At 39.8% G+C, this 26,969-nt stretch overlaps 2 protein-coding genes and 2 pseudogenes across 2 annotated transcripts in view; 3 read left to right on the top strand and 1 right to left on the bottom strand.

The window, feature by feature from the left end:
• Positions 1–10,949, top strand: part of LOC138003735 (DNA-directed RNA polymerase III subunit RPC1-like) — a 63,639-nt gene extending 52,690 nt beyond the window's left edge. The window contains exons 35-42 of the mRNA XM_068849958.1: positions 1,240–1,356; positions 4,008–4,116; positions 4,748–4,820; positions 5,679–5,778; positions 6,537–6,605; positions 7,449–7,512; positions 8,930–9,000; positions 10,492–10,949. Of these exons, the coding sequence (XP_068706059.1) occupies positions 1,240–1,356; positions 4,008–4,116; positions 4,748–4,820; positions 5,679–5,778; positions 6,537–6,605; positions 7,449–7,512; positions 8,930–9,000; positions 10,492–10,584 (696 nt within the window). The 3' untranslated portion in view covers positions 10,585–10,949. The remainder of the gene's footprint in view (positions 1–1,239; positions 1,357–4,007; positions 4,117–4,747; positions 4,821–5,678; positions 5,779–6,536; positions 6,606–7,448; positions 7,513–8,929; positions 9,001–10,491) is intronic.
• Positions 10,950–14,275: 3,326 nt separating this feature from the next.
• On the bottom strand, positions 14,276–15,332 carry LOC138003019 (neurogenic differentiation factor 1-like). The gene is made up of 2 exons (XM_068848964.1): positions 14,804–15,332; positions 14,276–14,663 (listed from the first exon to the last, which is right to left on the bottom strand). The coding sequence occupies exons 1-2, from the start codon at positions 15,245–15,247 to the stop codon at positions 14,586–14,588; spliced, it is 522 nt and encodes a 173-aa protein (XP_068705065.1). The 5' UTR covers positions 15,248–15,332; the 3' UTR covers positions 14,276–14,585.
• Positions 15,333–22,547: 7,215 nt separating this feature from the next.
• On the top strand, positions 22,548–24,102 carry LOC138004333 (uncharacterized; annotated as a pseudogene).
• Positions 24,103–24,349: 247 nt separating this feature from the next.
• LOC138004325 (uncharacterized) overlaps positions 24,350–26,969 on the top strand; it is a 5,076-nt pseudogene continuing 2,456 nt past the window's right edge.

The raw sequence follows: 26,969 nt of genomic DNA, 5'->3' as shown, positions 1-26,969 counted from the left end.
AAAAGTTTCGGTACGTTCGAGAAACGTGCTCCGAACACGCCTCGTAGCTCAGTTTTTTTAAGCAAGTGCAACGCAATCTCACTGTCATGTGTTCGAATCCTATTTAAGCCTGGCTTTTTTCAGGTCCACGTTCACCCTAAAGACATTGCTTGCCGTGGAACAATTTTCATGTAAAAATCCCATCAAAGCGGAAATCCATCCAATCAGATCGCTACGATAAGCAATGCAAATTTCCATAACAAAAACAAACGGTCGACAAGCTTGTCGGTTAGGCTTAGACACAAATATCCGGATATTTTTTGAGATGTTTAAAAAATCTCGAGATATTTTGGAATATAATTTTTTAGGGAAAAACTATTGAAGTCACGTTTTTCCCCCTAGAAAAATGGAGAAAGAAAGCAAAAGTTAAAAGTTACTTACAGACACAGAAATTAAGAAAATCAGCAAATCCCTCCCGTATGGGCATGCAGTAGTCACGTGCAGCAGTATTCTCCATAAAATTTATGTCATATAAGTTGAAGAAAAATTGTTTTGAGTTTTGTTGGATGACTTACAGGGACACCGTTGAATTTCTTGTATTGCCTTATACTTTGTTAGGTTATTGCTGTATTATTTATGGAAATAAAGACAGGTATTTTCGGGATATTTACAAAAAAATTCAGGATATTTAGAAAAGAAGATCGAGATATTTAGAGAAAAAAATCGGGAATTTCTGGAAACATATCAAGGCGATTTTACGTGATATTTGTGTTTAGGCCTAAATGTAGGTTCAGGTTGATGGTGGGCCTTTAAGTTGCTTACTTAACTGCGATGGTCTCTTTAACTTTCATTTCGTTCTAAACCCTGTGTCCCACTTTTTCCCTCCTTAGTGATCCTAAATTCCAAGTTGTATTTTGTTTTCTTTCTGCAACATCCCATGAATCGACGATTGGATTTGCTACATGCAACCTTCCCAATATAAGAGTAGCTTTGAGCCTCGCTCAAGCACTCCTCAATACTGAATGCTTCATTTAATGACTGGTGTAAACTGTGAACTTTCTCAAATTGTGCAACTAATGCCAATGGAAGTATCTGCCCAGAAATGTGTGAAACAAATTCGGCCAATGTTTGCTTTGGAAGAGAACGTGAAGTTACGGATACGATAACATTGGTTGGGACCGAACCATCACTGGTTGTCCACCTAAAGCTCTATACTCATCGCTTAGAGAGAATTACCTATCCCTGTAAATTTTATTCCAGCAAGTGACTCCCTTGAGCAGTTCGGAACTGTGTATTTATCCAAGTGAGAGTGGGAAATCCTCACTTCATTACACTATGCAGATGCTCAAGACAGACCTGCCAAATGTCCTTATCAAGGTATGATAGAGCCTTTGAAGTATGTTTCTCTCTGTAAACTGTGAACTTTCTCGAATTGTACAACTAATGCAAATGGAGTATTCGCCTAGACATTTGTAAACTAGACGCTCCATGAGCATAAACTATGTTGCCTTGGTACATGTTACACAAAAAAAGAGGCCACTGAGTTGGATGGTATTGAAGGTGCTGAAACTGGATTTCCCCAGGAATAATGCCGAAAATGAAAAGTTGGGGGAAAAAAAGCATAGGAATCCAACAGATACTGCTGCTAACTCTTACAATGGAAGAAGCAGTCTAAAGGATCAACCTCGAATGCGACATATTTCTCATCATCCCCAGAGCTGCTCAGTTCGGAAACCAAACACTATTTTTTTGTTTCGTTTTCTCAGAAACGAATGAATTCTTGGTTTTCACTTTACGCAAGTATCACGCAAAGAAAAAATAAAATCCCTTACCATTCAATAAATTAAGTCAAGAAATTGAAATATCGTACAAGGGTAATAAATAAACAGCGTGTCAAAGTTTTAGGGCTGAGTGATATTCCAAACTCGAGTTATTCGGCGAAGGGTACCACTCAAAATTATAGTTTTCAGTCTGAAGACCACATGTTGGTGACCCTCTGCTGCCGGAAATCAGTGGAAACATCTGGAGTTTACTTTGGCTCTCTCAAAACATTTTTTCTTTCTGCTAAACTTGAAAACATTCCCAAAGACACTTCTCTCAACATATTGGTTATTCATTATCTTGGGCATCCAAGCCACATCCCTTCCGTTTTTACGGAATTTAATTTCAGATCAAAACAGGTTCCAAAATCATTTAAGAGATCGAATAGGTGGTTGGCAGAGCACTCATCCTTTATAAAAACTGCAAGGTCATCGGCATACATACTTAGTTTTAATTCAGTCTCGTTGATTTTCAAACCACAGACGTTTTCACATAGTCTGATTGCTTGGGCAAGCACCTCAATTACCAAGACAAAAAGAAGCCCTGACAAGGGACAACCTTGTCGAACACCTGTACAGAGCTGGAAAAAATCTGACGCGTAACCATTGTTTAAAACACAGCTTGTGATGGTAGAATAAAAAGTGTGAGTCCAATTTCGAAACATCGGGCCAAAGTTCATAACCTCGAGCTCTTTGAACAGGTCTCGGCCAGTTCCGCCATGTTAGGTTCTACAAATTTCACGGATTTTGCAGGTGGCTTTTCGCTTTCTGGAGAACTGCTACCACTGCTTCTTTCGAAAGGTTTGCCTGGGAAGTAGTATGTTATTTGTCCTTCCTTTCCTTTTCCCATTCTTTAACGCAACAGCGGGGAATATGACACATGGCATCTAAAACACGCGCAACATGTACGAAATTAGCTGTTGTTTACGTATGAGAAACAGACATAACCTCTGCCTTTACTGCGATCGCATGCCATTAAAAGGGAATATCCACTTTCCGAAAAATCAATTCTTAGCAAACATTGTTATACAAAGATGCATTTCATAGAGGTCCATTTGTAACATTACTTACTGCTTTCGCGTTAGTCTGCTTCCAGAGAAGGGATTGCTAACACTTAGTAGCAAGTCTTGTAAGTGACGTCTCAGGTAAACGCTAATTCCATGTTCTTTGGAATGACCGACTGAGCAGAATGCTCAAAAGGAACCACCCGAGTGTGCTAAATCCTTTCCGAGATTTGTTTTACAATGAGATACAAAGGTGAACAAATTGTACCGGCTACACATTATGACATTTATATGAAACCGTCTACACGGTCTACCACAGCTTTTCACTGAGAAAATAATATGATATCATATTTCTTAATGTTGCGATAGTAGACCGTGCTTGGATGCTTCTCACCGGAGTTCAGGATCCAACAATTTTCTGGAGAAACGTTTCCTTTAATAATGAAACACATAGACAACAAGCTTTCTTTCCAATAATTCTTGGCTGTTACCTGAAGACTGCGCAAAATAAATATAAATAGCCAGACAACAGTAAACACAGATGCGTTCAAGGTGTTCGATTCCTTCAACCATCTCCAGCTAGAAAAAGTCACCACAGAATTTGCCATTTGGTTTCAGTGTCGTAAATAACACCACCGTTAGTAAAATATTAGAAACAAAGCTCACTTTGATATCCGACGGCGAAAGATGCAATATTATTGTTGTTCACCTCTTGTGCTGTTTATATAATTGACGTTCCATTCTTGAGCTCCATAAGGGTATATTTTGTTTAAAGATCCACTAAAACGCCTTTCGCGTTACAATGACTTCGACGCCATTGCAGGTTACTTTAATATTCGACTGTCTCCACCTGATAAAATCTAGCATTTCTACTACCCCCTGAAACCTACCAAAACTACGCGCAGAAGACTCTACGCACAAATACAATACTTAGCAGGGGAGTTACAGGAAAGACTTTTCCCGACACGTAAAAAAAGATAAATAATAAATAATAAAACGGAGAAATTCCACTCATATTCTGACTGGATTGCCATATGGCAAACCAGTTAAAACGTCGCCCATAGTTCACTTTGGAAGAGAATAAGAAGAGTATCTTTTTCTGTCAACACTGCCCACTCCGATACTGTGAAGCAGTAACTGAAGCAACTTAAAATCAAATGACAACATTCATGCATGATGCACCAACACCAGTTGATATTTTCAGGGCCACAAAAATGTAAATCGAGCGATTATTCACGTGGACGAAACTAAAGGGGACACTTACAAGCTGTTGGTTGAAGGAGATGATTTGCTTTCTGTCATGGCTACAGTTGGTAAGTGTCTGTTTGAAGCCCAAGCCAATTGAGCAGCTTTTTGTTGGCCAGCATGCTAGAGCGTTTATCTGTTAAGTGTCATTGAACAAACGTTTTTCGTGGTATTTTTGCCGCTGGTGTTGTTTCTTCTCCGCGAATCAGGGACCTCCGGCTCTTTTGCACATTCTCAGAAATTTGACTGGAGCAACAACGGTAGTCAGTGCTTACAACATATACCGTTACCGAAACAGCGCACACTTTTGGCTGTGGCCAGAGTCCGTGTTCTTGGCGCTGATCAAAAGTGGACTCTGGGTACCAGAATGACTTTGACTGCTCTGGTTCACCAGGTTTCGTGTTGAGCATGCACCGCCTTTGCCATGCAACTAAACATTTTCGCTTGATCATATGGTTTTGGTCGCACATGACAATGTAACGATAAGAATAAACATGCTTGGTGTCATCTCGGGCTCAACATCAAGCAGCCGATGATTCCTATTACGGATGCGTTTCCAAAAGGCCTGGAAGGCAGTTACAAAAACCGCACTTTCGTCTTCACTCGTGGATGGCAAAAGTGCAAAGAGCGTTGTAATTTTTGTTGGCCAATATTGTTACGGCTTGAAATTTGAGTTGGTGCCATTCACGTGTTTGTCAGGTGTGAAAGGTACAGCAACAACCTCGAACAATACAGCTGAAGTTGAGAAAGTTCTTGGTATTGAGGCTGCAAGGTGGGTTAACCATGCATACGCTTTTACTATCGATCGGTTTCCGATTACTTTGAATATGTTCTAAAACTCGAGATAACAGGCGGTTAGCACACTTACGCAATAACATATCAAACACTTGGAATGTATTCTAGGACGCCCTGATTGGTAGGCTAATGCTGCAATCCGCAACAAAATGTCTTGAGACACTTCATACTTTCGGGTAGAAAACACTCTTTTTCTTTGTTATTACAACAAATTTACTCGTAATCAACAAACCCCCTCCACCCACGAGCAATGTCATATAGCTGAAACCAAAACTACCAACATTGATTTGGGGAGATGTGGGGGTCGGGAAGGGGTGGTGAAATGAGTCGTTAAGCGAGCAACAGGTGTAAGTACGAATTGAACGTGAAAGCGTCTCAACACTTACTTTTGTTGCAGATTGTAGCTTCCAAAATGGGCAAGAGATTTTACACCGAAACAAATATAACAAAATGCAATTAAAAAACAACAAAACCAGGAAAGCAAAATGGGGCTTGAATAGGAAATTATGGACAAGAATAGGGGAAAAAAGGAGATTTCAAACGTTCGAACGACGACAGCAACACTTCATTTTGTGTAGTAGGTGAGCTATATTGGTAAAGCCCATCACATATTCAAAATGACTGCGAGGGGGTTCCTGACGTTGGAGCATGAAGGGTAAACATGCAATCACTTTGATCATTCTTTGTCATGTCGTTCGTTGTTACCATCATAACACTGCTAGCTTACAGAATGATGGTCGAAGCGGGAGCTTTGGAATCGCTTTTAAGGGGCACTGTTATCTTTATTGTGCTTTAAAATCTGTGATTGATAGTCTCACGCATCTCTTGTTACCAGGACAACCATTATGAATGAAATCAACATGACAATGAAGAGTCATGGCATGAGCATTGATGCACGTCACGTGATGCTTCTCGCTGACCTCATGACCTACAAGGTAATACGGCAAATTTGTACGATAAAATCGTCACATAACACTCACCACCTTTTGAATGATTGGTTCTTAACCGATACGTCCGCGAATCATAGACTTAAAACCCATCTGCGCAATTGTAGAAATTTATTTTTTGCAAATTTATGCTGGGGGATACCTAAACAAAAAAATTAGCGCAGTAATAAGAGCACCTTAAGCAGTCACAAAAAACCTGAAAGGCACACTGCATTACCGCTCAGAAAAATCGTTTCAATATTCGCAGTCATACTAATGATAATTTCTTGGTCAAATTCTCAAGCTTATCTCTCTAAGCACAATACCTGCATTATTTGGGGACAATATAAGTCAAAGCAGATCGCATGAAATTAAGGCAGATGAAGTGAATTGTTTTGTGATGAGAGAGGAAACCCGGAGCACCTGAAGAAAGACTTCTGAGGGCAGATTAGAGAACCGATAAACACAACCCACGTATGACATTGAGTCTGGTGACCGAATCCGACTGGGATGCATCGATGTAAAGCGATTGGCCTCATTCTCGTGTATTCAGGGTGTATTCTACATCATACTCTGATTTCTTACGGGTTATCAAAATATATTTTCAGTTGCAAATATGAACCCCACCCAACTTAACAATGCGTGTAGTTTCTCTCGGAATCGGCCAGAGGTCGTTATTTATCCTCGTTGCTGAACGAAAGTACCGGATTCTGCGAAGAAGGAATGTTGTGGTAGCATTAGCTTGTCACTTGTCCGTTATTTTTTAGGGGGAGGTGCTTGGCATAACAAGGTTCGGATTGGCAAAGATGAAGGAGAGCGTTCTTATGCTTGCGTCTGTAAGTGTATAACACTGACGCAAAGAATGAAGTTATGTAGCTCTAAGTGAGGCGTTGTTAGTCGATAAGAGATACCTCTTACTAACCTCGTTTTCTCGGTCCGTACTGTAAGTTACGGACCGAGTTTTTTCCCGTTGATTTATGACCCAAGCGCGAAACGCGCGGGCCATAAATCAACGGGAAAAAACAAGGATCCGTAACTTACAGTACGGACCGAGAAAACGAGGTTAGTAAGATATTTATTATATCTCTGAGGTTAACCGGCGCGCGGGCAAGGAAACTAGTCAAAGTGAAGCGGAAGGTTCAACTGCCACAAAGAATGCCGTGCCAAAATCCCAAAAATTAAATCTTCTTGGCTGTTAAGTTTGAAATAGTTGCTTGCAAGATTCAAACAGTTTTCAGTACAAGTTTATGCAACAGAAATGGCATGAAAAACTCGCTAGATGATGTTTTGTCGAAATTTTAAATTTAGCGGGCTGTACAGCGGGCCGTACTGTAGAATACGACCCGCTAATTTAGCCAATTACAGCGCGCGTACTATCTGAGAGATATAATAAGCTATGTTAATCTTTACCTTAAGGTAATTTCCAAGGTACAGAAGCAGATGTATCTGTATTTTAATGGCCATTCTTCTTTCAAATAATGCGCAAAATGGTTATGCACAATCTAATTAACATTTATAAATGTCGGATTTTTTTTTGTAAGAAATGTCTGTAGATAAATGAAATTAAGATAAATATCTCTGAAAATAGTTTTGGGGATTTGTTGTTTAGAACAAATTTAAATGTGTTTTCGGTGAGAATCACGATCTGCTCATAACAATAGTTTAATTGTAATTTGTAGTTCGAGAAGACATCCGATCATTTGTTCGATGCAGCTTTGGAAGGCAAGAGAGACTCCATTGATGGTAAGAGCCTGCGAAAAGAGAACTCGTACTGTTTATTCAATCCGTTTTGTCAACAGAGTTCATTCCAATCAAAACATGGTCAATCGGAGCTAAATTTTGCAGTATTCGTAAAATTTATAGAATTTCTCTCCACCGCTATAAAACTGGACTCCAAAATCTGTTTATCAAAAAATTCCCTATCATTTATTTCTTTTTAATAAAAGTTATCACCGCCAAAGGTGTTTTGGTGAGGATTTTGTAGTACGGACCATTACCATGTAAACTGTCCGTTTCCGTTTTTTTCTCTTTCCTGGGAAACTCAAGTTGAGCGAAACACAAACAGTTTTAAAAAGCGGAAGTAATTTTTCTATCACAACAGTACAATTATATCAAGCGGAATTTAGTTTGAAATGTAAAAGGTTACCGTTCAAAGTTCTCTCCTAGATGCCGAAGATAAGGCACATTTACCAAGCGAATTTTACCATCCAGACGAAGCCAGGAAAATGAAATGCGCCGTCCCTGTTCCTCTGCCATTATCATCCTGACTCTATGTTTCGGAAATTCCAATAGGTCAAAGTGAAAATTTCGTTTTAGTAGTAGTACTGAGAAAATACGAAAGCTCGGAGGGGTTCTGGCTTACACTGCTTCGGCTTAAGAGCATCAGTGAAAAAGGAGAATTTCCTTCGGCTACTTAACTTCTCTTCAGGGTTCCAAACCATTTGAGTAACAAAAAATGGTCAGGTTGGTCGTTTTCGTCCCGCAAGTTTACTTAAAATACATTTCTTTCGCTAAACGAGCAGGAGAAGCTTATATTAAGTCATCGCCAACGTTTTTCCTCTAAAGTCGCTCACGGGCCAATTTCGAAGTAAAAAAACAAGGTAGCTTGCTGTGCTGATTGAGAATTAAGAATGCTGCTTACTAATTCAAAGGTATTTTTGGGCGATTTACTGAATATACGGGAAAAGCAGATCTTAACAAGTGTTATTGAAGTCCAAAAATAAAATTGGGGGTTACCACTCATTTTTCGAAGATAATTAATCAACAATATTTGTAAAAAGCTCTGAAATGCAAAGCAATGCATGGCGTTCTTTTCCAAGCTTAATTATCTCTGAAAATTGCCTGGTTACCCCCAATTTTCTTTTTGGATACCAAGATCACTTGCTAAGTTCTGCTTTCTCCGCATAGTTTTGAACCGCGCAAAAATATCCCTGTGTTAATGAGCACCACCCGTAGGAAATCCGAGTATCTCGAGATGCGCAGAACGTACGCGCAATAACAATAGTGGACACCGTCCTTAAATAGAGTTAGAAGGCACACTATGAAGTCAAACCAGTCATACTGTACAAAACGGACGCAGAATAAGCCAATCATGGTGGGTGTTGAACCTGATAGATATTATGATTTTCAGTTGGCTTATCAAGTTATATCTCCTCTGCAGGGGTAAGCGAATGCATCATTATGGGAATTCCAATGAGTATTGGCACAGGAATGTTCAAGCTTCTTCACAGATATCCTTTACACACTTCTTAATGGTTGAAATAATCCCTTGGTGCAGTCAATGTACAGTACTCGTAAATGTCTTATATTAGACAATCCTTGGCTTGTATCTGACGCCATCTGACGCCATGTTGGTATACTGAACAATAGCGAAAAAGTCTTCTGGGAATTTGCCTCTTTTATTATGCAAAACGCCAGCGAAATGGTCACCACACATGGCCATCCCTCAAACTGACATTTCCGTTTTTATTCAACTTACACGATGTACAATCTACTTTAAATTTAAGAAACAACCGTTTTAAACGTGCAGAGAAGATTCAGAATAGGCGAGGCAGAGACTCGAACCCAGATTGATGGCTTCTCGTTACAGTTTTCGATATTCACTATGCTGGAGACAAACTCGATTTTTTTTTAAGAGTATTGACATAGTGGTGCCCATCAAAACAAGTGACAACTAACCGTTCTCAAAGTGGTTTTTAGACGTTAATACTGTGGATCAGCGCGGCTTTAGCTGAGAAACGCTATTTCTTGTTGAACTAAATCTCTAATTCTGCCTGGTTCATTCTTTTTACAGCGGTAAGCTTGTAATATTAAAATGGGGTATTGCGTCGTGTAATTGTTACAAAATGTGCAATGTCATGAGTGTTGACCGAGCGACATTTTGCTTTTGTTTTGTGCACCAACATGACCGTCTAATCACGTGAGTGCAAACCAAGAATAGGTACAACTTAAAATGCATTTGTTTATATCTATTCACCTGTTGTAAACAACAGCTTCCTGCGTGAAATTTTGCGTCTCTTGCAAAGTTATGGTTGGCAAATCTGGCTTTTATTTGACTATTTGACTTAAAAACCCAACATTAAGAGGCATAGCTGTGTTCTAAGATGACATAACAAATGTTCTTTGCAAACCAGAAGTTGTTTGGAACAAGGAAATGAAAACTATATTTGACGTTATCTGACGGATATTCCTGTGCTCGGTCTCGCGTCGTGACTGCCGCAGGTGGTAAATTCACATTGAAATGGGTCGAGGGGAAAAGGCACATCGTTGGTTTTAGATGTAACTTTTGCAAATTGAAGGGAATAATTTGAGGCAAGGAGAAATTCAACGCACTGAGATTTCGGTAATTCATGTACGCCGTCGCATGTGATCTTTGAACATGAATCAGCGACTGATGGCGGAAAGTTCATGTTTCGTTGTGGAAAAATCATCTTTTTGAAAAAAAAAAAAGCAAATTGCCCCTTATCTGACAAATAGTAGTAACAACCTCCCGTTTTAATGTAAGCATCCGCGGTAAGCAGCTTCGAGATTGCCCAGTCTGCTTTTTCGTATCACGGAGATTGACTCCTTCCTTTACCAAACACCCCCTCCCCCCCCCCTCATCCTCCCCCTCTGCCTTTGTAGGTCTTCCCCTCCCCCTCCCCCTCCCCCTCCCCAGCTTCCTTAAATGATTTCCACTTTGAGCTTGTTGTGCAGTGTACATTATCCTTAACATTACACACACCAGCGAAAAGCGGACCACCAAGCCACCGGAATTTATTGTTTGACAACCCTGAATTTCATTTGCCGCAGCCTACAACAGCAGATGTGGGGTAGACTTCAAATTAATAATAGCTAGAAAATTCATGTAATTTGATATAAAGACTAAATTTTCAGCATTGTATTTAAGAAAAGGGAAGGATATTCATTAAAAGCGACTGGTTAGAATAAGAAATATCGTCTCTTGACAAATCCATGGCTCGCAGAAACTGGGCCTGACAAGAAAATATAAACGTACTGCTTTTAGTTCAATTTGTGGTGTGAAGAAAGTTCTCGTGATCAATGCAACGAGAAGTGTATAAAAGATTCGAAACTTGCCTTGGTTGTTGTGAACATGCTAATGGACATTCGATTTAAACACTTTCTTGGTGTCACTATCATGTTTTTATAAACTGTAGACTTAAATATACAGATGAAATTTCGTTTTTGAAATGACAAATAGAAGCCAAACCCTTCCATTGCGACAACACCATTGTCGGTAATTTTAATCGTTGCAGTATACAGGTGGCTTTGAAGCTTGGACCAAGCTTTGTGCGAGTGCATCCGAACTGACAATCGGAGTTTCATACGAGGCGCGATTCCGTGCTACACGGACTCGTCTCCTTTTCCGAGTGGGCCAAGATATGATTGAAATTTTCACCGATTTAAAGCCTTTTCAAATAATACGAAAAAGGCTCCGTTGGATCTGCGTGACTGTATTGAAAAGAAGCCATCTTTTAAACTTTCCTATGATGCAGAGCACACTATTGAAAAAAGGCCACACCGAATGAAAGAGTTAAGAAATTTTAACTTGGAACGAGTTTGATGGTAGTGTTCAAAATCACGGCGTATTGAATTCCTTGATTTTTATCTTTTCCATGCTAACTCTGATGTAAATGTTGCAGCGTAATTTCTTAAACTCTTCACGTTAAACTTCGGGTGCTTAATGCATTGTTCCTAAAATCTGTTTTTGGGCCTTTTTCTAGTTGACTAATACACTGAAGGCTTCACTGAGCTTTGAGTGGATAGAACAACAAAAGCCTCGGTAACCAAACTCAAACCATCGAAAACAGACACAATTTGATTGAAATTGATTACCTTCACGCTTATTTAGAATCCACACGTGTGTGTTTTGACTTGATCTGCAACATTTTACACCACGTGCAAGCATAATTGCCCTTTTCAAACAAGGGAAAAAGTTCGATCTGGCTGTTCAGTATCTTTAAAAGGCGTAAATCGACTTTTTTAAAATCTTTTTTTGAGGTTTCTGCGCGTGCTAGATATTGTTTAAGTGAACAAAAGATCAACTTTCTAAAAGGAATTGCTACTCCTTTGGGAACATTTTTAATCTGTCAGTGATCCTTTAAGTGTTAATTTGTTTTATCGGCTTGATGCACTCTGCTGTTTTTATAGTACCTTTTCACAAAAGTTTGACTGTGTGATTTTTGTTTCGCGGCAAACATCTGGTCATTCTCTCAGAGTTTTTGCATTTTTTTCTGTGCTAACACTGTTCCCCCGAATAATTTGCTGAGCCATGCGAACGAATGTTGGCCTTCCATCAGGTTTTGACTGTAAACAGTGCTTCATCTGCTATACTGGAAACAGTCTAACTCAGTCATAATCTTCCCGCTGACTCAGACCATTGCCTTGGGCCAGGTAGTTGTCCAGTGTCACCTGCAGTGACGTTTAAAGAGTGCGTCCGAGTTTCGTCCAGAATTAAATTTTCTCGACGTCTCCCGCTGATTTGAACTTTGACTCGTGCCGCAACCATCTCCATGCATCCTCATCATTGTTTAGCCAGATCTAAGCCATTATAGAGAGGTCGCTTTTTTGAGGAAACTGTAAATAAAAGGCAGCTCTGGAAGCTGGTTCAAGTGAGCCGTCAGTCAGCTTTTCGGAGAAATGTGGGTAAATAAAGTTATACTTGATTACATCGATGCAAGCGACAATTGCGGATAATCCGCCCCTGTAGACATTTGACTACCAAATTGTGACTTGGAAGTGCTGACAATCCAATCTGATTCATTAAAACTCCTTTGTCTCATTGATTGCAAAAACGATAACAAACTTGCACTGGTTTAAGACGTAAAGAAAAGATGCGAATACAACAGAATTATCATTATCATACCGGCCAGCAAAACTGTTTTCCCCTGTAATCTCCCCTTTAAAAGAGGACATCGGCAAACTAATTTTCGAACAGTCTTTCACTCCCCTCAACTGTCGACATCTCCCGAACTGTGCCGAACACGGAAGTGGGAACCAACGACTTCGGAGACAACAGCATGCGAGATATGGTTTTATCAGAGTGGATGAAACCAGAGTTTTATCAGAGTGGATGTGAGTTTTTTGGTGGGGCTCAAGACTATGCTTTTCTTATATCATGAATTTCGTAATACCGGTGTTATTTACATCTAATAATAATTTCCTTGGTTATATTAAAACGATTTTTCCCTTTTCTTACCAAGGCACTCTTTGACTATTCTTATTTTCGTGGTCAGTGTACATATCCAAGCTTCGTTTGAAGCTTCTTGGTACCAGGTGGCACAATTCCCTTTTCAAGGGAGCAGTCTAAAGCGCTGATAATGAATAACGAAATTAAATAAAGGCACAGAAAGTGTTTTCTTTTATTGACGAACTGAAGACTTCACTATTTTTCCCCTTAAATAATTTTTTTGGTTACACGGGTCTAAAATAACTCGGAATATAATTTCATTTCCCCTGTTCGACCGCACTATTGTCTTGTTTTGCTAGGTTAACAAGTTTTCCAAGTTGTTTAATCTTACACAGTAACGGCACCCACCCCAGTCAGCAAATTAAAAAGGATCTTTGCAGAAACCGACGAAACTCGCCCTTCAACTATACACACATGCTAATTCTTCCTTCAATTGATTCCTTGCTATGATTTGATTTCTTTATTAAATCTCTTCAATTGCAAGAACGGCCATTCTGTTCTTTGTCGCAATACTCAGTTACTGCTCAGACTCATTTCGTAAGTTGCTAAGATACCGAGAAAAGAAAACCATTTCTATTGTTTAATAACCAAGCCACGTGTAATACTCAACGCGAATACACGAAACGCAAACTCTGTTGTCTAATAATGAATAGACTCAATCCTTGAGTAAAATTCCGCTTGGTTCTTCTGTTTTCATCCTTAAAAACAAATCGTGAAAGCTAACATAACTCCCAAACTCGCTTTAGCCGCTTAGTTAATTCGATTTTATCAAATTCTTGACATCCATGCAGAGATTTGACAGGTACTACGGATATTGTTTTTAATGCGAATGATTTAATCAATGTGGAAAAGTTCGATTTATAGAATTGATGAATTAGCTGTCGCTCACAGTGGACATTTGAGACTTTCAGTTTTAATCCAGTATGTGTTACTATCGTGTGTGTCTCTACCCACGCGCGATTAAGAGCGAATCCGTTTCTCGTGCGTGATATCTTAAGTATTTTCCACGTGGTCTTCAGACAAAAGACCCCACTTAGGCGCCTAATTTAAGCGACTTCAGGCCTGAAATGCATTCATAATTTCTATTCACTGTATATTTCAAATGACCTGAAAAAAAATCGTCTCGAATTTCGGCGCGCGTTTTTCTATCCAACGGCTCTACGTAATTCTGAATCGAGCCGCAAAAGGAATTATCATAACTAGCTTTGTTAACTCCTCGATAAGTGTTTAGGTCCTGTTTGTTTGCTTCCATTTTGAAGCTATGCAAGCTCAAAAGCCATATCATATCACCGCAACAGAAAAAAAACAAAAAACGCAGGTTACGAAAATTGTGTCGGTTTACTGACAACTGGTGAGCAACTCGATCGATAAGCAAAGTTAACCACAGTTAAGTGTGTTTGGAAACAACTTTATATAATTGATTCATTTATTATAGTAACATATTGACAAGAAACAGCTGTAAGCTCGCTCGATAAAGACACTTTACTCAATTAAAGCTGTTCGTTAAACTCTATAATACATCATTGCATGTTTAGTCCTCTCTTGTTGAATAGCAAAAACGAGTATGCAATTGAAAACTATCTACAATATCTTACAAATAAATGAATATGTAAGTGATTATTTCCTCTTAGTCGTGTGAAAAGTCTTGAAATCCTTTCAGATAGACATCCAGTTCAGAGCTTTTGATGCCGTAATGATCCTGTGGCTGTGGAAACGAATCAGACATCAAATTACTTACTTAAAACGGCGTATCAAATTATCAAGAGATGCGCAGTGTCTTTACCAAAATTACACAGAGCTTTTTCCTTCCAAAATAATTTCCAAACAATGTCAGTCATATTTTACCTGAAATTGCTCTAGTGCTTTTGGAACAACAATTGTAACAGCTTGATCGTGCATGAGTAAGTTTGTTGCTCCTGATATATTTGGCGCAATAGCCGTTGTTGTCATTTCGACTGGTGGAAGGTGTCCGGGAAACACTGCTGCAGGTTGGGAGCCTTTCAAATAACAACTCAGCATTGCTATATAGTCAATAGCCATTCGTAGTACCTCGATTTTAGATAGTTTTTGCGGATTCTGGTCCACACAAGGCACCTTCTTCCGTAAAAGTTCTAAAGCGTTGTTCAAAACATGCCGTCGCTTTCTTTCCCGTGCACTCGCCTTCAGTCTGCGACTTCGATCCAGCTGAGCCCACTTTCTGTATCTGGAGTTGTCGCCTGAGTTTACTTCCTTGGTTGTAGGTGCGATTTGCTCATTGATGTTGTTGTCTTCGCCAACTCCTTTTGTCATAATTTTGGTCTAAGTGTTGTACCTCACAGATGCTGTTTTGTCGCTCTTGCTGGTCTTTCAGCTATCGCTAGTTCACTGTCTATTGTGTGGGATGTAACACATCTTTCTTTACAGCACGCGTGCAGGGACTCTGTAATTACCATGACAAAAGCCATACACGCTTTTGGTTTTGCGCGTGCTCCGAACAGCCTCGTTTCTATCAAGCCGCTAATCTTGGCAATTTGTGGCTTTTTTAATTTAAGCCTCTTTATTATAATTGTTTTTGAAACTTGTTCATGTAAAAGCTTTTTTCATTGTTATAATCAAGACACGCATGTCTTGCGTATCTCTTCAATATATCAAGTTTTCCCAAAACGCACAGAATCGGGACGACCAAGATCGATTTTGTTTGAAAAGAAACTTGTCGGGTTGTGTAAGTTTAATGTATATTTGGTTTGAAATATGGCACTTTTCCCACGTTCGATTTGTTTGCTGTCAAAAGGAATGATGACCAAGGGGGGTATTGACATGACACCGGGACGAACTCAGACCTCCATGAAATTTTTGCAGTCGTTTACATGAAACCGGGACGAAATAACATCTTTTGTATAATAAATGTATCGCTGACCCAAAGGCATACAGGCTGTCACCGGTCTGAGATTTGTTGTCATTTACATGAGACCGGTACGAGAGCTTCTCGTCTCGGTCCACTAATCGAGACGAAGTCAGACCACTCTGAGTTCATTGCCAGGCCGGTCTCGTGTAAACGCAAAAGAAGAAATGTATAGAGGCCGGTACGAAGTCATGCCGGTCTGAGTTCGTTCCGATCTCATGTAAATACCCTCTAACTTTGAATACGTTTGCAGGAATTAAATTTAATCGTAGGTTAGAAACGATTTTCATCATGAATTTTTGTCAGTCAGTTTGTTTACCCAAAGCCGTTAATTCTCGGAAAGGCGTTCAAAGTTATGCTATGATTTCTTTCGATAGAAAACAAATTGAATGTAGGAAAAATGCCATTTATGATTAAGTATTTAACTTAAGGTGTAAAGAACAAGAGCACTCGTTGCAGAAAGGAGCTTGTATTCAGAAAATACGTTTAATATATAGTTTATGAAGTCTTAACCATTGCACTTTTTTAACGGTATGGCGGCAATCTTGAATTCTATTGTTTGAAATAGATATTATGGGATGTCCACCAAGACAACAGAAATCAAAGCAGCCGCGGAGTCGGCAGAATGGTATATTACAAAATCCACCTGACCTTAGATCGCTCCGACAAAAAAGGCTTCTTTTATGAATTTAACTAAGACGAAAACTATTACATGAAATCTTTGGGAAGGTAAGGATCATTTTTGAACCACGAGTTCTAGTCTACTATAAGTCAATAAATTCGACCCAAAAGAAGCGGCAACCTTATCGGTTATGGAAGCGAATGATAGTTTTTTGTAACACACTTTTGTAAGACGACCTTAGTGTTGTACAATTGCTTTCAAGCGGTTATGCAGTCGGTTTCGCGAGTGGCATGGCCACGGCCACTTACCTTACACCACCACGAGTTGTAAAATGATGATTTAGATTGAAACGGAGTATTTGACAAAACCGTCCAACAACAAACATATAATACTCGCGGACATTTTGTTCATTGCTCGTGTTTTTACTCACCCCTGCGGGGCTCAAAAAATACTACGCAACTCGCAAAACAACCGCGGGTATCATATGTTAAACAATCGAAGAAGATATATTATTGTTGTTCCTCCTAACAACTAGGATTGAGACTGCCGTATGAACATTCTATCCCAGGTGACTATTCCAAAACTCTACCCTACACTTGAATAATTTTTTTAGGAAATTAGTGAAGGAAAAATACCGTTTTGCGAATCCCTTTAATAACAGAGGTAACAATTTACGAATCCAGAGTGGATTCACTCTAAGGAAGGGCTAACGCTCGAAACTTCATCTTTTAGAATCTCTGTACGGTGGTCAATTTACATTATCAACTCCGTTGTTAAAAACCAAATTTTTGTATACTACTTCCCCACCGACGCAGCACCACAGTTTCTTTAGAAACTACCCCCTTCATTCTTTTGACAATATCTTAGCCTCTGTCTTAGCATTGAGACTGCCGTATTGTTAACCCTTATGGTTTTATTCGGGGTAGCCTGTACTCTTTAAAATACCTGTAATGAAATTCTTAAGGTGCTAGTTTTTGTGAGTACAAATACAGCTTCTTGTTGTTGTTCTTATCATTCTAAAAGGTCAAAACGGCGAGGTACAACCTCTTAAGGTTCTTGTCAACCTTCAGGGGTGTCTTTCGGAAAATCTCTCTTGTTTACTTTGTTTTTAAAGGAACCCAAGGAAACTTTATACCACTGGAAAGCTAATAAAATGTAGTATTTGAAACTGCCTTTAGCTTTCACGTTTTTATTTCAGATAGCGAGCGCACGCACTCAAACGTGAAACTGACCTTGTCTGCTCCGCTGAATGAATAACCCTTGCGTTAACACGGACATCCAAACAAACTGCATTTTATCGCTCAAGAGATAATAAGCTAACAAAAAGTGTCAGGCTTTTTCAAAATTCTAAATAGTTTTTCCGTGGCGTCCAAGTGCGTGACGTGCATACGAAAAATTCTATTGGCCAGCTTTACAATGGATTTTCTCAAGAGCCAATTAGAATATGGAAAAATCCTTTTCCCCTCCCATCTCCAAGTTTCTTTTGCGCTCGCCCTATTCTCGCGCAGCCAGAAAAATGATTCGCTTTTCGAACGCTGGAATCACCTGTTACGCAGGCTGTATATATTTAAAAGTTCTCTTTCCCATTTTGCTTTTTGGATTTGGTGGGTGCAGGTCCATACTTCTTGTTGTCGCATGATCATGAAAAGCCCTATTCCTTGTAAAGTACTGCCTAAGATATTTCGGTACAAGATTAATAAAAGACTTAGAAACTAAAATCATCGCATTTGCGTGATTTTCTTCGATGGGCTAATTCTAACCAGCCAAGGATGCAAAGGGTATCTCTTAAGCTTTTCTTTTGAAGAATAATTCGAGCTGCACGATCTTGCCGACGCAGAAGCTCTTTACAAAATCCTTCCAAGATTTCACCCCATGCGACATTCCTATAGTCAAATAAGGGATGCAGGAGTGAAATATTTCGCAGAAGCTGGTCTGCCGTCTGACCATTACCCGGTCGTTTTCGACATCGACTTTTCTGGGGAACTTAAGGATTCAAATCATAAATTTTGTTTTGATTTCAAAAATGCAGATTTTGACTCACTGAACAAAGAACTGTCCTTGTTACCTCTCAGCTCTGGTGTTGAGAATGTCAAATCCCAGGAGGAGTTTAACGAGGCATGGAATCAATGGTGCAGTTTTGTTTTCACTGCCATAGATACACACATTCCCACAGTTTCACGACGAAGTTCAAATAAACCTCCTTGGATAAATAAAGATCTCGCATCAGCAATCAGGAAGAAAAGAACGCTATGGAAACGAGTGAAGTTTTCGCAAAACCAACAACTCAAAGAAAAGTTTCGTAAAACAAGACAGAGCATCAAAAACTGGATCCGGCGAGATTGCAGAAAATAGTAAATGAGGCCTCATCTAATCCGAAGCGTTTTTGGTCTTATTACAGTTTTAGAAACAAAAGAAATCCAATCCCTGGCAAAGTTGATTATAGGGGAACCTCAATTACAGACGACCTGGCTCGCGCTGAAGCTTTCAATGATTGCTTTAAATCTATCTTCAAAGATCACGCTAATTGTTCTTTTCCCGACACGACCGCGATGTGCTCTTACATCCCTGATTTGCTAGAAGTGATTCAAGTTTCTTCTGAAGAAGTTGTATCTCTGCTTTCTCAACTTGACACATCAAAAGCTACTGGTCCAGTCAAACTTCCTGCAATCATTCTGAAAAACTGTGCAATATCATTATCTTCGTCTTTGTCTGCCTTTATTAATTTCTCCTTAAAAACTGGCCTCTACCTATCAGAGTGGAAGGAAGCCAACATCCCTCCGGTCCATAAGAACGGACCACGGTATTAACGGTATTAAATTACAGACCTATCTCGCTCCTACCGATCGTATCCAAGATCCAGGAAAAGTGTGTCGCTCGCAAACTTGTCCCTCACATTTCTGATATTCTCCATACTGCGCAGTACGGCTTCCAAGCTGGGGTATCCTGTGCAAGTCAGCTTGTTGAGGTATTCCACGACATCGCTTCTGTCCTTGATAAAGGTAAAGAAACTGACATCATATATCTGGACTTCTCTAAAGCTTTCGATTCAGTTTGCCACGCAAGGCTGCTCTGTAAACTTAAGAACGTTAGAGTTAGTGGTCCTTTACTGCACTGGTTCAAAAATTACCTTACTGGTAGGAAGCAGCGGGTTGTTATAAATGGTTGTCATTCTTCGTGGGCGGAAGTAAAGTCTGGGGTCCCACAGGGTTCCATACTGGGACCCATACTTTTTCTCATCTACGTCAACGACTTGCCAGATGTAATACAGAACTCAAACTTAGCAATGTTTGCTGACGATTCCAAGTGTTTCAAAAGTGTTAACTCCGTAGAAGACTCGACTGACCTTCAAATAGACTTGGACAATCTGTGTGACTGGGCTACTCTAAACGAATTAGACTTTCAGCCGAAGAAATGTGTGAATCTTCGTATCTCACGAAAACTCTGTAGCTTTGACCGTGTCTACATCATCAACAGAATGGACCAATTAAAGTGCGTGTCATCCCAAAGAGATCTTGGAGTGGCAGTGACAAAAAACTTCAGTATCGTGGAACGACCATATTGAACAGATATCAGCAAAGGCTAACAAAATGCTTGGCTTCATAAAGAGAAACTGTTCCACAGACTTACCTAGTAACGCCCTTAAGGCTCTTTATTTAGCTCTAGTCAGATCCCACTTGGGGTATTGTAGTCAATTGTGGGCCCCTCAGTCTGTTAGTAGAAATATATTACTTATTGAATCCATTCAACGTAGGGCCACTAAATTTCTATGCAAATACCCGAACGCTAGCTACAAGGAAAGACTTGTGCTTTTGAATCTCTTACCACTAAATTATTGGTTGGAATACTTAGACTTAGTCTTTTTCTTTAAGTGTAAAAATGGCTTGCTTGCTGTTAATTTATGCAAATACGTTACATTTGCTTCTGGTTCTACAAGGCGTGGCTCCTCTGGTTTAAATTTAAAGTATAACTGCATTCCAAGAACGTCTAGTTTTAGAGATACTTATTTCATACGTATAGTCAATACTTGGAATGCTTTACCCAATAATATCAAGGGCATTACCATTCTTAGTACTTTTAAAAGTAAGCTTAAGGCTTTCTTTTTAGAGAGGTTAAGGTTAGTCTTTGATCAGGATAACATAAGATCTTATAAGATTGCATGCCCAAAATGTCGTAGTATACGAACTTTAACTGTGTGCTCGTGTAAATTGACGTTTTTCACTCTACTCTAACTGTAACTGTTGTTTTTAATTAATGGCTTATGGGGTTGGTTAGGGACATATTTTCACTGGGGGTGGGTTGGGTGGCTTAACCTTGTAGGGGACTTCGTGTCCTTTTGTTCTGTCCACCTAGTATTGCACATTGCATACTGAATCTGTAAATAAATAAATAAATATCAACCGAATGCATAAATGGCGGCCACAAATATATTCTTTTGGTTATGTGCTAATTAGACTCTATTTAGATCATTCTGCAGTACCCTATTTATCTCGAACGCACAAGCATTCGTGAAGTATAGAACAGTGTCATCCGCATACATATTTATATAACAGTTTTCTATACACTGGGCATGTCATTTATGTAGGTCTCAGCTCGGCCAGAAGACAGATCCTTTCCGAAGTGTACTCTTTGGGTTCGTGTCGTAAGATATTTCCGGAAACAATCTAGACTGCTACCTCTTACACCGGTGGTGTTCCAATTTGTTGAGAACTGAAACATTCATGGTCGACTAAGTCAAATGCTTTTTTCAGAATCAATGAACATTGCTCCAGTAAACGTTTGCCTATCCATGAAGTCTAAAAGACCATCGACAAGATAGACCACTGCAGTTTCGGTAGAGTTTTTCCAGCGGGAAACCTGACTGGTAGACTGACAGTAGGTCATGAACAGTTAAGAAAGACAGTGCGCTCGACTCCGGATCGAGTGGTCCGGGTTCGGGCCCCGGCCAGGAACATTGTGTTTTGTTCTTGTATTCATTGGAGCAAGATACTTTACTCTCACGGTGCCTCTCTCCACCCAGGTGTATAATGGGTACCGGCGAATTTAATGCTGGGGGTAACATTGCGATGGACTAGCATCCCATCCAGGGGGGAGTAGAAATACTCCTAGTCGCTTCATGCTAAAGAAACCGGGATAAGCTCCGGCCTAATGGGCCACTTAAGCAGACTTTTTTATTCTTTCATCTTCCACTCAAATGGGATCACTCCTGTCGTAATAGTAAGATTTATCAGATACATGATCGGTTTTGCTATTACTGGTGCAGCTGTAGTGTTCCACAGAAATAAACTTTATTACACTAATGTAAATTACATTGAATGAACTAATCTAACCCAAGGAAACGGAAAAAACAGAATGATTTGCGTAGTTTTTTAGCGCTATATAATGTCTCACTTAAGCTGCCAATGAAGTCAATTAACACCGATTCATTAGCTATAGCGTGACATTGCAATTGCTTGATAACGAACATATCAGCAGCATCCTTCTATATAGTCTGGCTGTAAGGCCATCAAGCCCTGTTGCTTTAGTTAGTTTCAGCTTTGTCAGTTCTCTCCACACAAAAGTGGTTGAAACTTTCGGAATCACGACGTCTTCGGATACTCTAGGAAGGCAAAGTTTGGGTATCGGTTTTCCCTTGAAATTTTCCCTGCGATTGACGTCACTGAAAAGCTCATTGAAGTTAGTAACTGTTAAATTGTCAGGGGCTGGGGAATTTGTAGCGATGTGTTTCTTCTTGTTTGATAAAAGTTCCTTTAAATTTTTCCAGAATTCACGCGAGTCCTGTTCATTGAATAACTAGACGCTCTGTGGGCGTACACTGGGTTGCCTGTGGTTCTTTAAAACCAAACGTAAAATAAAAATATTCTACACAAAACTGGAAAATTCAGAACTTGCTTTAATCTCCGAGATGTCAATGATTCCTTAAATCTTGATTCGTGAGATATGTTCTCTTGCCTTCCGCATGATGAAAGGAGCGAGTCAGGCTGTGCAACGCGCTCTGAAACGGATACCGCTGAAACGTGGGCTCAACTGTGATAACAGCTATAGACGAGTTCCCGTTCTCGAGTGGCATCATGAGTAATCAGGGCAAGATGGAGAGAAATTCAAAGGTTTGTGTGGAAGTTGAAAACGATGAAAAGTGTTCAAGGTTTTTTGGTTCTTTTATTTTCCAAAACAGAAGATATGAGCTCAAAGGTGCGGCAGAATAAAGTTGTAGAAATTATTTTATTAAACAAAGTTTCTGCCATACATTTCCTGTAATTCCAAAGGCACAAAATTACAAATAATGTATGGAGACAAAAAAAAAGCAATGTTTAGGAATTCCAAAGAATAGATCCCAAGTATAGTTCATCTCAGTTGTGAACTTGAACTTGTTTGATTTATGAATGCAGAAGTCTATAAAGTAGAGTCGTGTACAGTTTATTTGCTATAAATGGGCCTTTTGCATCTGGCGATCACATGGTACAAAAACCGCCATACTGGAGAGCAAATTGCACTGGAACTTAGCTTCTAAAACAAAGCAACTTAATTCAATTTCTTTGTTTTAGAAGTCCCAGTGCGCAATTTGCTCTCCAGTATGACGGTTTTTGTACCATGTGATCGCCACCTGCAAAGGGCCCATTTCCACGCATGCGCAAGCCTTTGAATTTCCCGCCATGTTGCACTCATTGCCCATAATGCACTCAAGAGCGTCTTCAAGAGCGTGAAGCAAAAGCAAATTCCAGGGCTTCAAGTGGCCCTATATTTCCTATCTTTAAATAAATTTGCCTATAACTCCCTATAAAGTGTAGAAATGCCCTATAATCCCAATAATTTTACTTGAGAATAAACAAAGAGACCAGGGACCTGCCAATTTACCAATTCAAGATATGTCACAGCAAGAGAGAGTAATCAGAGCTGAAGCTCTCTGGGCCATGAGAACTACTGCCAGACTCGGGCTATTTAGATGGTAAACCACAGTTACTGTTGTTCCAAACGATGTTCCTAGAAGATGTGTCTGGCAACTTTACAATGAGTAGAACAAAAGTGCCTTACAATATGATATCTGATCGGATTAGGCCCATACTTTAGACAGAAAACTGTGTTCAGATATTTCACGATCGTATTTGTGATACACCGTGCGGTATGATGAGACAGGGAATTCTCAAGGCCGAAAGCAGTGTGACATACTAGTACACTATTGGTCGCAAGAGAAAAATGAGGTCTGTGTTAGATTCTTGCAGATATTCAGTATTCTTTGGACATGCAAAAGGTCATGATGTTGCAAGCAAAATTCTGGACAAAATTCAGGAAACAGGGTACCAATTGCTTCCCTTGTTGCTAACAAGGGAAACTGTTGCAATTTGGAAAACCATCCGTCGAGCTCTACCGGATAAATCAAACCAGCGCACGCCCTACTCAAAGGACACACAAGTCCTTGCAAATGAGTTCAAAAAATTTTCCATCTCTGTTGGGGCAAAGGCAGCGAGTGATGCAGTGACCTTAGCTAGATCTCACGGGCTGTGCATGTCTGACAGCCTCTTATGTCAAAATGCACGCGCTCCCGCCAGTGACGAAGACCTGTTTGAATTTCAACAAGTGTCCAACTCGGATGTTCATGATGTCACAATGTCCATGTCTCCTAACAAGGCTCCCGGTGCGCTATGATAGGGTACCCTTGCGAGTGATCAAGGACTGTCTCCCTTCTATCCTACGAACCCTAACAGGCCTTATTAACACCTAATTTACCACATCTGTTTTTCCACGAGCCTAGAAGAAAGCGGAAGTCGTCCCCCATATTAAAGAAGGCGATACTGAGGTTCCCGGTTATAATCGCCCCATTTCACTGATTCCAGTTTACTCGAAAGTAATAGAGAAGATTGCCTCGAATCAGTATAATATCTATCTTACTCAAATGAATAGACTGACGCAGCATCAAAGCGGCAATCGGAAAAACCATTCCACCGAGTTAGTTGCAGGGGATATATTTCAAGCAATGGATGAGAAAAACCTAACTGCTATGGTCCTAATAGACTTAAGCAAGGCATTTGATATTAGTATAGGTAATCGCATGGGGCCGAGTAAAATTAAGGATTAATATCACACGATTAATCCTTAATTTTACGAGGACCCATTGCGATTACTTGTTAATAACAAAGAGGGCAAAATTTTCTTAACACTGTTGAGGCACCTCGAAAAACAGACAGCTAAGCGGAGTTAAAACACTCGTTCGCTCGGAAGCAAAACAACTAACAAACAGACAAGCAAGTCAACTTGTTCTTTGCGTCCAAAACGAGTATAGATGATTGTTATTTACATCCACTCGAGAGGAAAATACGAGTTTCATTCGTGAACAACTGTAACAACGATTAAACCAAATGTTAAGCTTCAATTATTTTATTCACCTGTGCTGTAGAGGTTTTTACCACTTGCAAATACGCATCCGTAAACATAGCAAACGGTTTGTCCAAAGAAATCCACCAAATTTGAGCTACTTGTTCCTCCCGTCAATGGCAAATTGTTCTGTGACCTTTTTTGTTGAGCTGCAAGATTTCGTGGTAAACTGAAAGCCCTTGACGAAAGGAATCATTTTGTTTTTCAACCACACAATCCCGCTACGCCGGGCGCCATGTAAGTCGATCCAAGTTTTAAGCTTTTCATGAAAAAAATCTTTTGCCCTTCTTCTTGTCACTCGAAAATTCAAATTCCAGATCATCTTTTAAAGCTAGTTCTTAATCTTTATGCCTTTTCGGCGAATGCAGCGCGAATTAAAAGACAAACTTCGATGAAGACGAAGTTGTTTTGCTCAAACAAAAGAAACCAACTGAATGTGGAAGACGTACGTTCAGCCAATCAGGAGCGAGAATTTTTGGCGCTCGACCAATCGTGAGCGAGTAATTTTGCCCTCTTCTCAAGCAAAATTAAGAAAAAATACCCTCTTCATTGACCAATCAGCATTCAGTAATTTTGCCCTCTTTGTTATTATATGCCATAATACTTTACTACTCAAGCTAAAATGCTAAGGCACTTCATCATTGGCCATTAAGTGGTTTGCAAATTACCTCACAGATCGACAGCAGGCTACCAGAGTTGGTTTGTCTCTATCTGATCAGCTTACAGTTACTCACGGGGTTCCACAAGGGTCCATTCTGGGGCCCATGTTGTCTGGTTTGGATATGAACGATCTGTTCTCTGTTATCAAGTATATAGTTATGTCGAGTCGTACGCAGGCGATACGAAGATCCATCTGTCGTTTGCTGGGACAGATGTTGACTCGTGTTTGGCACAAGTTGAAGAGGATCTGCGTCGCATTGCTGAGTGGTGCTGTGTTAATAGTCTCCTTATCCAATCCAGAGAAAACAAAATTCATCGTTTTTGGAGTACCGCAGCTGCTAGCAAGGATACCAAGCCTACGCGTTCCCTTTTTGGGCTAAGACCTTACGCCAGAACCCTTGGTGAAAGACCTTGGAATCATACTTGACTGTAACTTGTCTTTCAATCTGCATATAACTACACTGATGTCATCTCTCTTAGGTAGCCTTTGAAGGATAAATAGAGTCCGTCACCTGTTCACTAAGGAGGTTCTCCTCGTCATTTTGAACTCCCTTAGATTAGATTAGATTAGATCACCGTTTCTCTGCCGACTGAGCTACAAGGCCAGAAGGGACCAGGCCGTGGGAGTTTGAGGACAAATCACAAAACCCAAGGCATGTTAAGTGTAAAGTAATGTTGTCCTACGCAGCGTGTTTATGGGTATGGAGAGAATTTAAGTGAGGCCTCACTGCTTAGGACAACATTCCTTTACACTCAACATGGCTTGGGCCGAGCCGATTTGTCCTCAAACTCCCACGGCCTGCTCACGTCTGACCTTGTAGCTCAATCTGAAGGTCGTGGGTTCGATCCCACCAGGGTCAGAGATTTTTGTGGATGAGCAAAGGTTCTTCACCCATCATATGCACTCAGTAGCGTTGGCTTGACTTAAATTATCTTCAAGTCTTGAATTATCTTGGACTTGATGATGAGTTAGTTATTCATCCGGCACGTGCAATGTAGATGGCTCACACTTACTCCTGAATTGGACAGAATTGTCAAGAAATTGGAAGCAATAATAATAATGATAATAATAATAATAATAATAATAATAATAATAATAATAATAATAATGATAATAATAATAATAATAATAATAATAACAACTTTATTTATATAGCGATATATACAGAAAGCTCTATATCGCTTAACAATCGCAAATTAAAAACTATACAAAAGAAAAAACTTAAAATGCATAAAAAGATAATACACAAAAAATTAATAATAAGTAGCTCTGAAAAGTAGCGTCTTTAGTCTGTTCTTAAATACAGAAACCGACAGACTAAGCTTAATGTCCATGGGTAGGCATTCCATAGCCTAGGAGCCGCAACCGAAAAGGCCCTGTCTCCATAAGTTTTCAGATGAGTCTGAGGTATTCGTAGAAGATATTTGTCGGTTGACCTTAGATTCCTTGATGGTTCATACCGCACAAGTAAGTTACTGAT

The sequence above is a fragment of the Montipora foliosa genome, chromosome 5, assembly GCF_036669935.1.
Source record: "Montipora foliosa isolate CH-2021 chromosome 5, ASM3666993v2, whole genome shotgun sequence".
Taxonomy (NCBI): Eukaryota; Metazoa; Cnidaria; class Anthozoa; order Scleractinia; family Acroporidae; genus Montipora; species Montipora foliosa.
The sequence above is the reverse complement of the archived record's forward strand: the minus strand, read 5'-3'. Positions and strand labels throughout refer to the sequence as shown.

Bases quoted from the DNA above. Each gene is read 5' to 3' on its own strand.
- LOC138003019 (XM_068848964.1), bottom strand. From the start codon at position 15,247: ATGACAAAAGGAGTTGGCGAAGACAACAACATCAATGAGCAAATCGCA. The intron at 14,664-14,803 runs GTAAAATATGAC...TCGTTTCCACAG, and splicing joins AAGCACTAGAGCAATTTCAG to CCACAGGATCATTACGGCAT.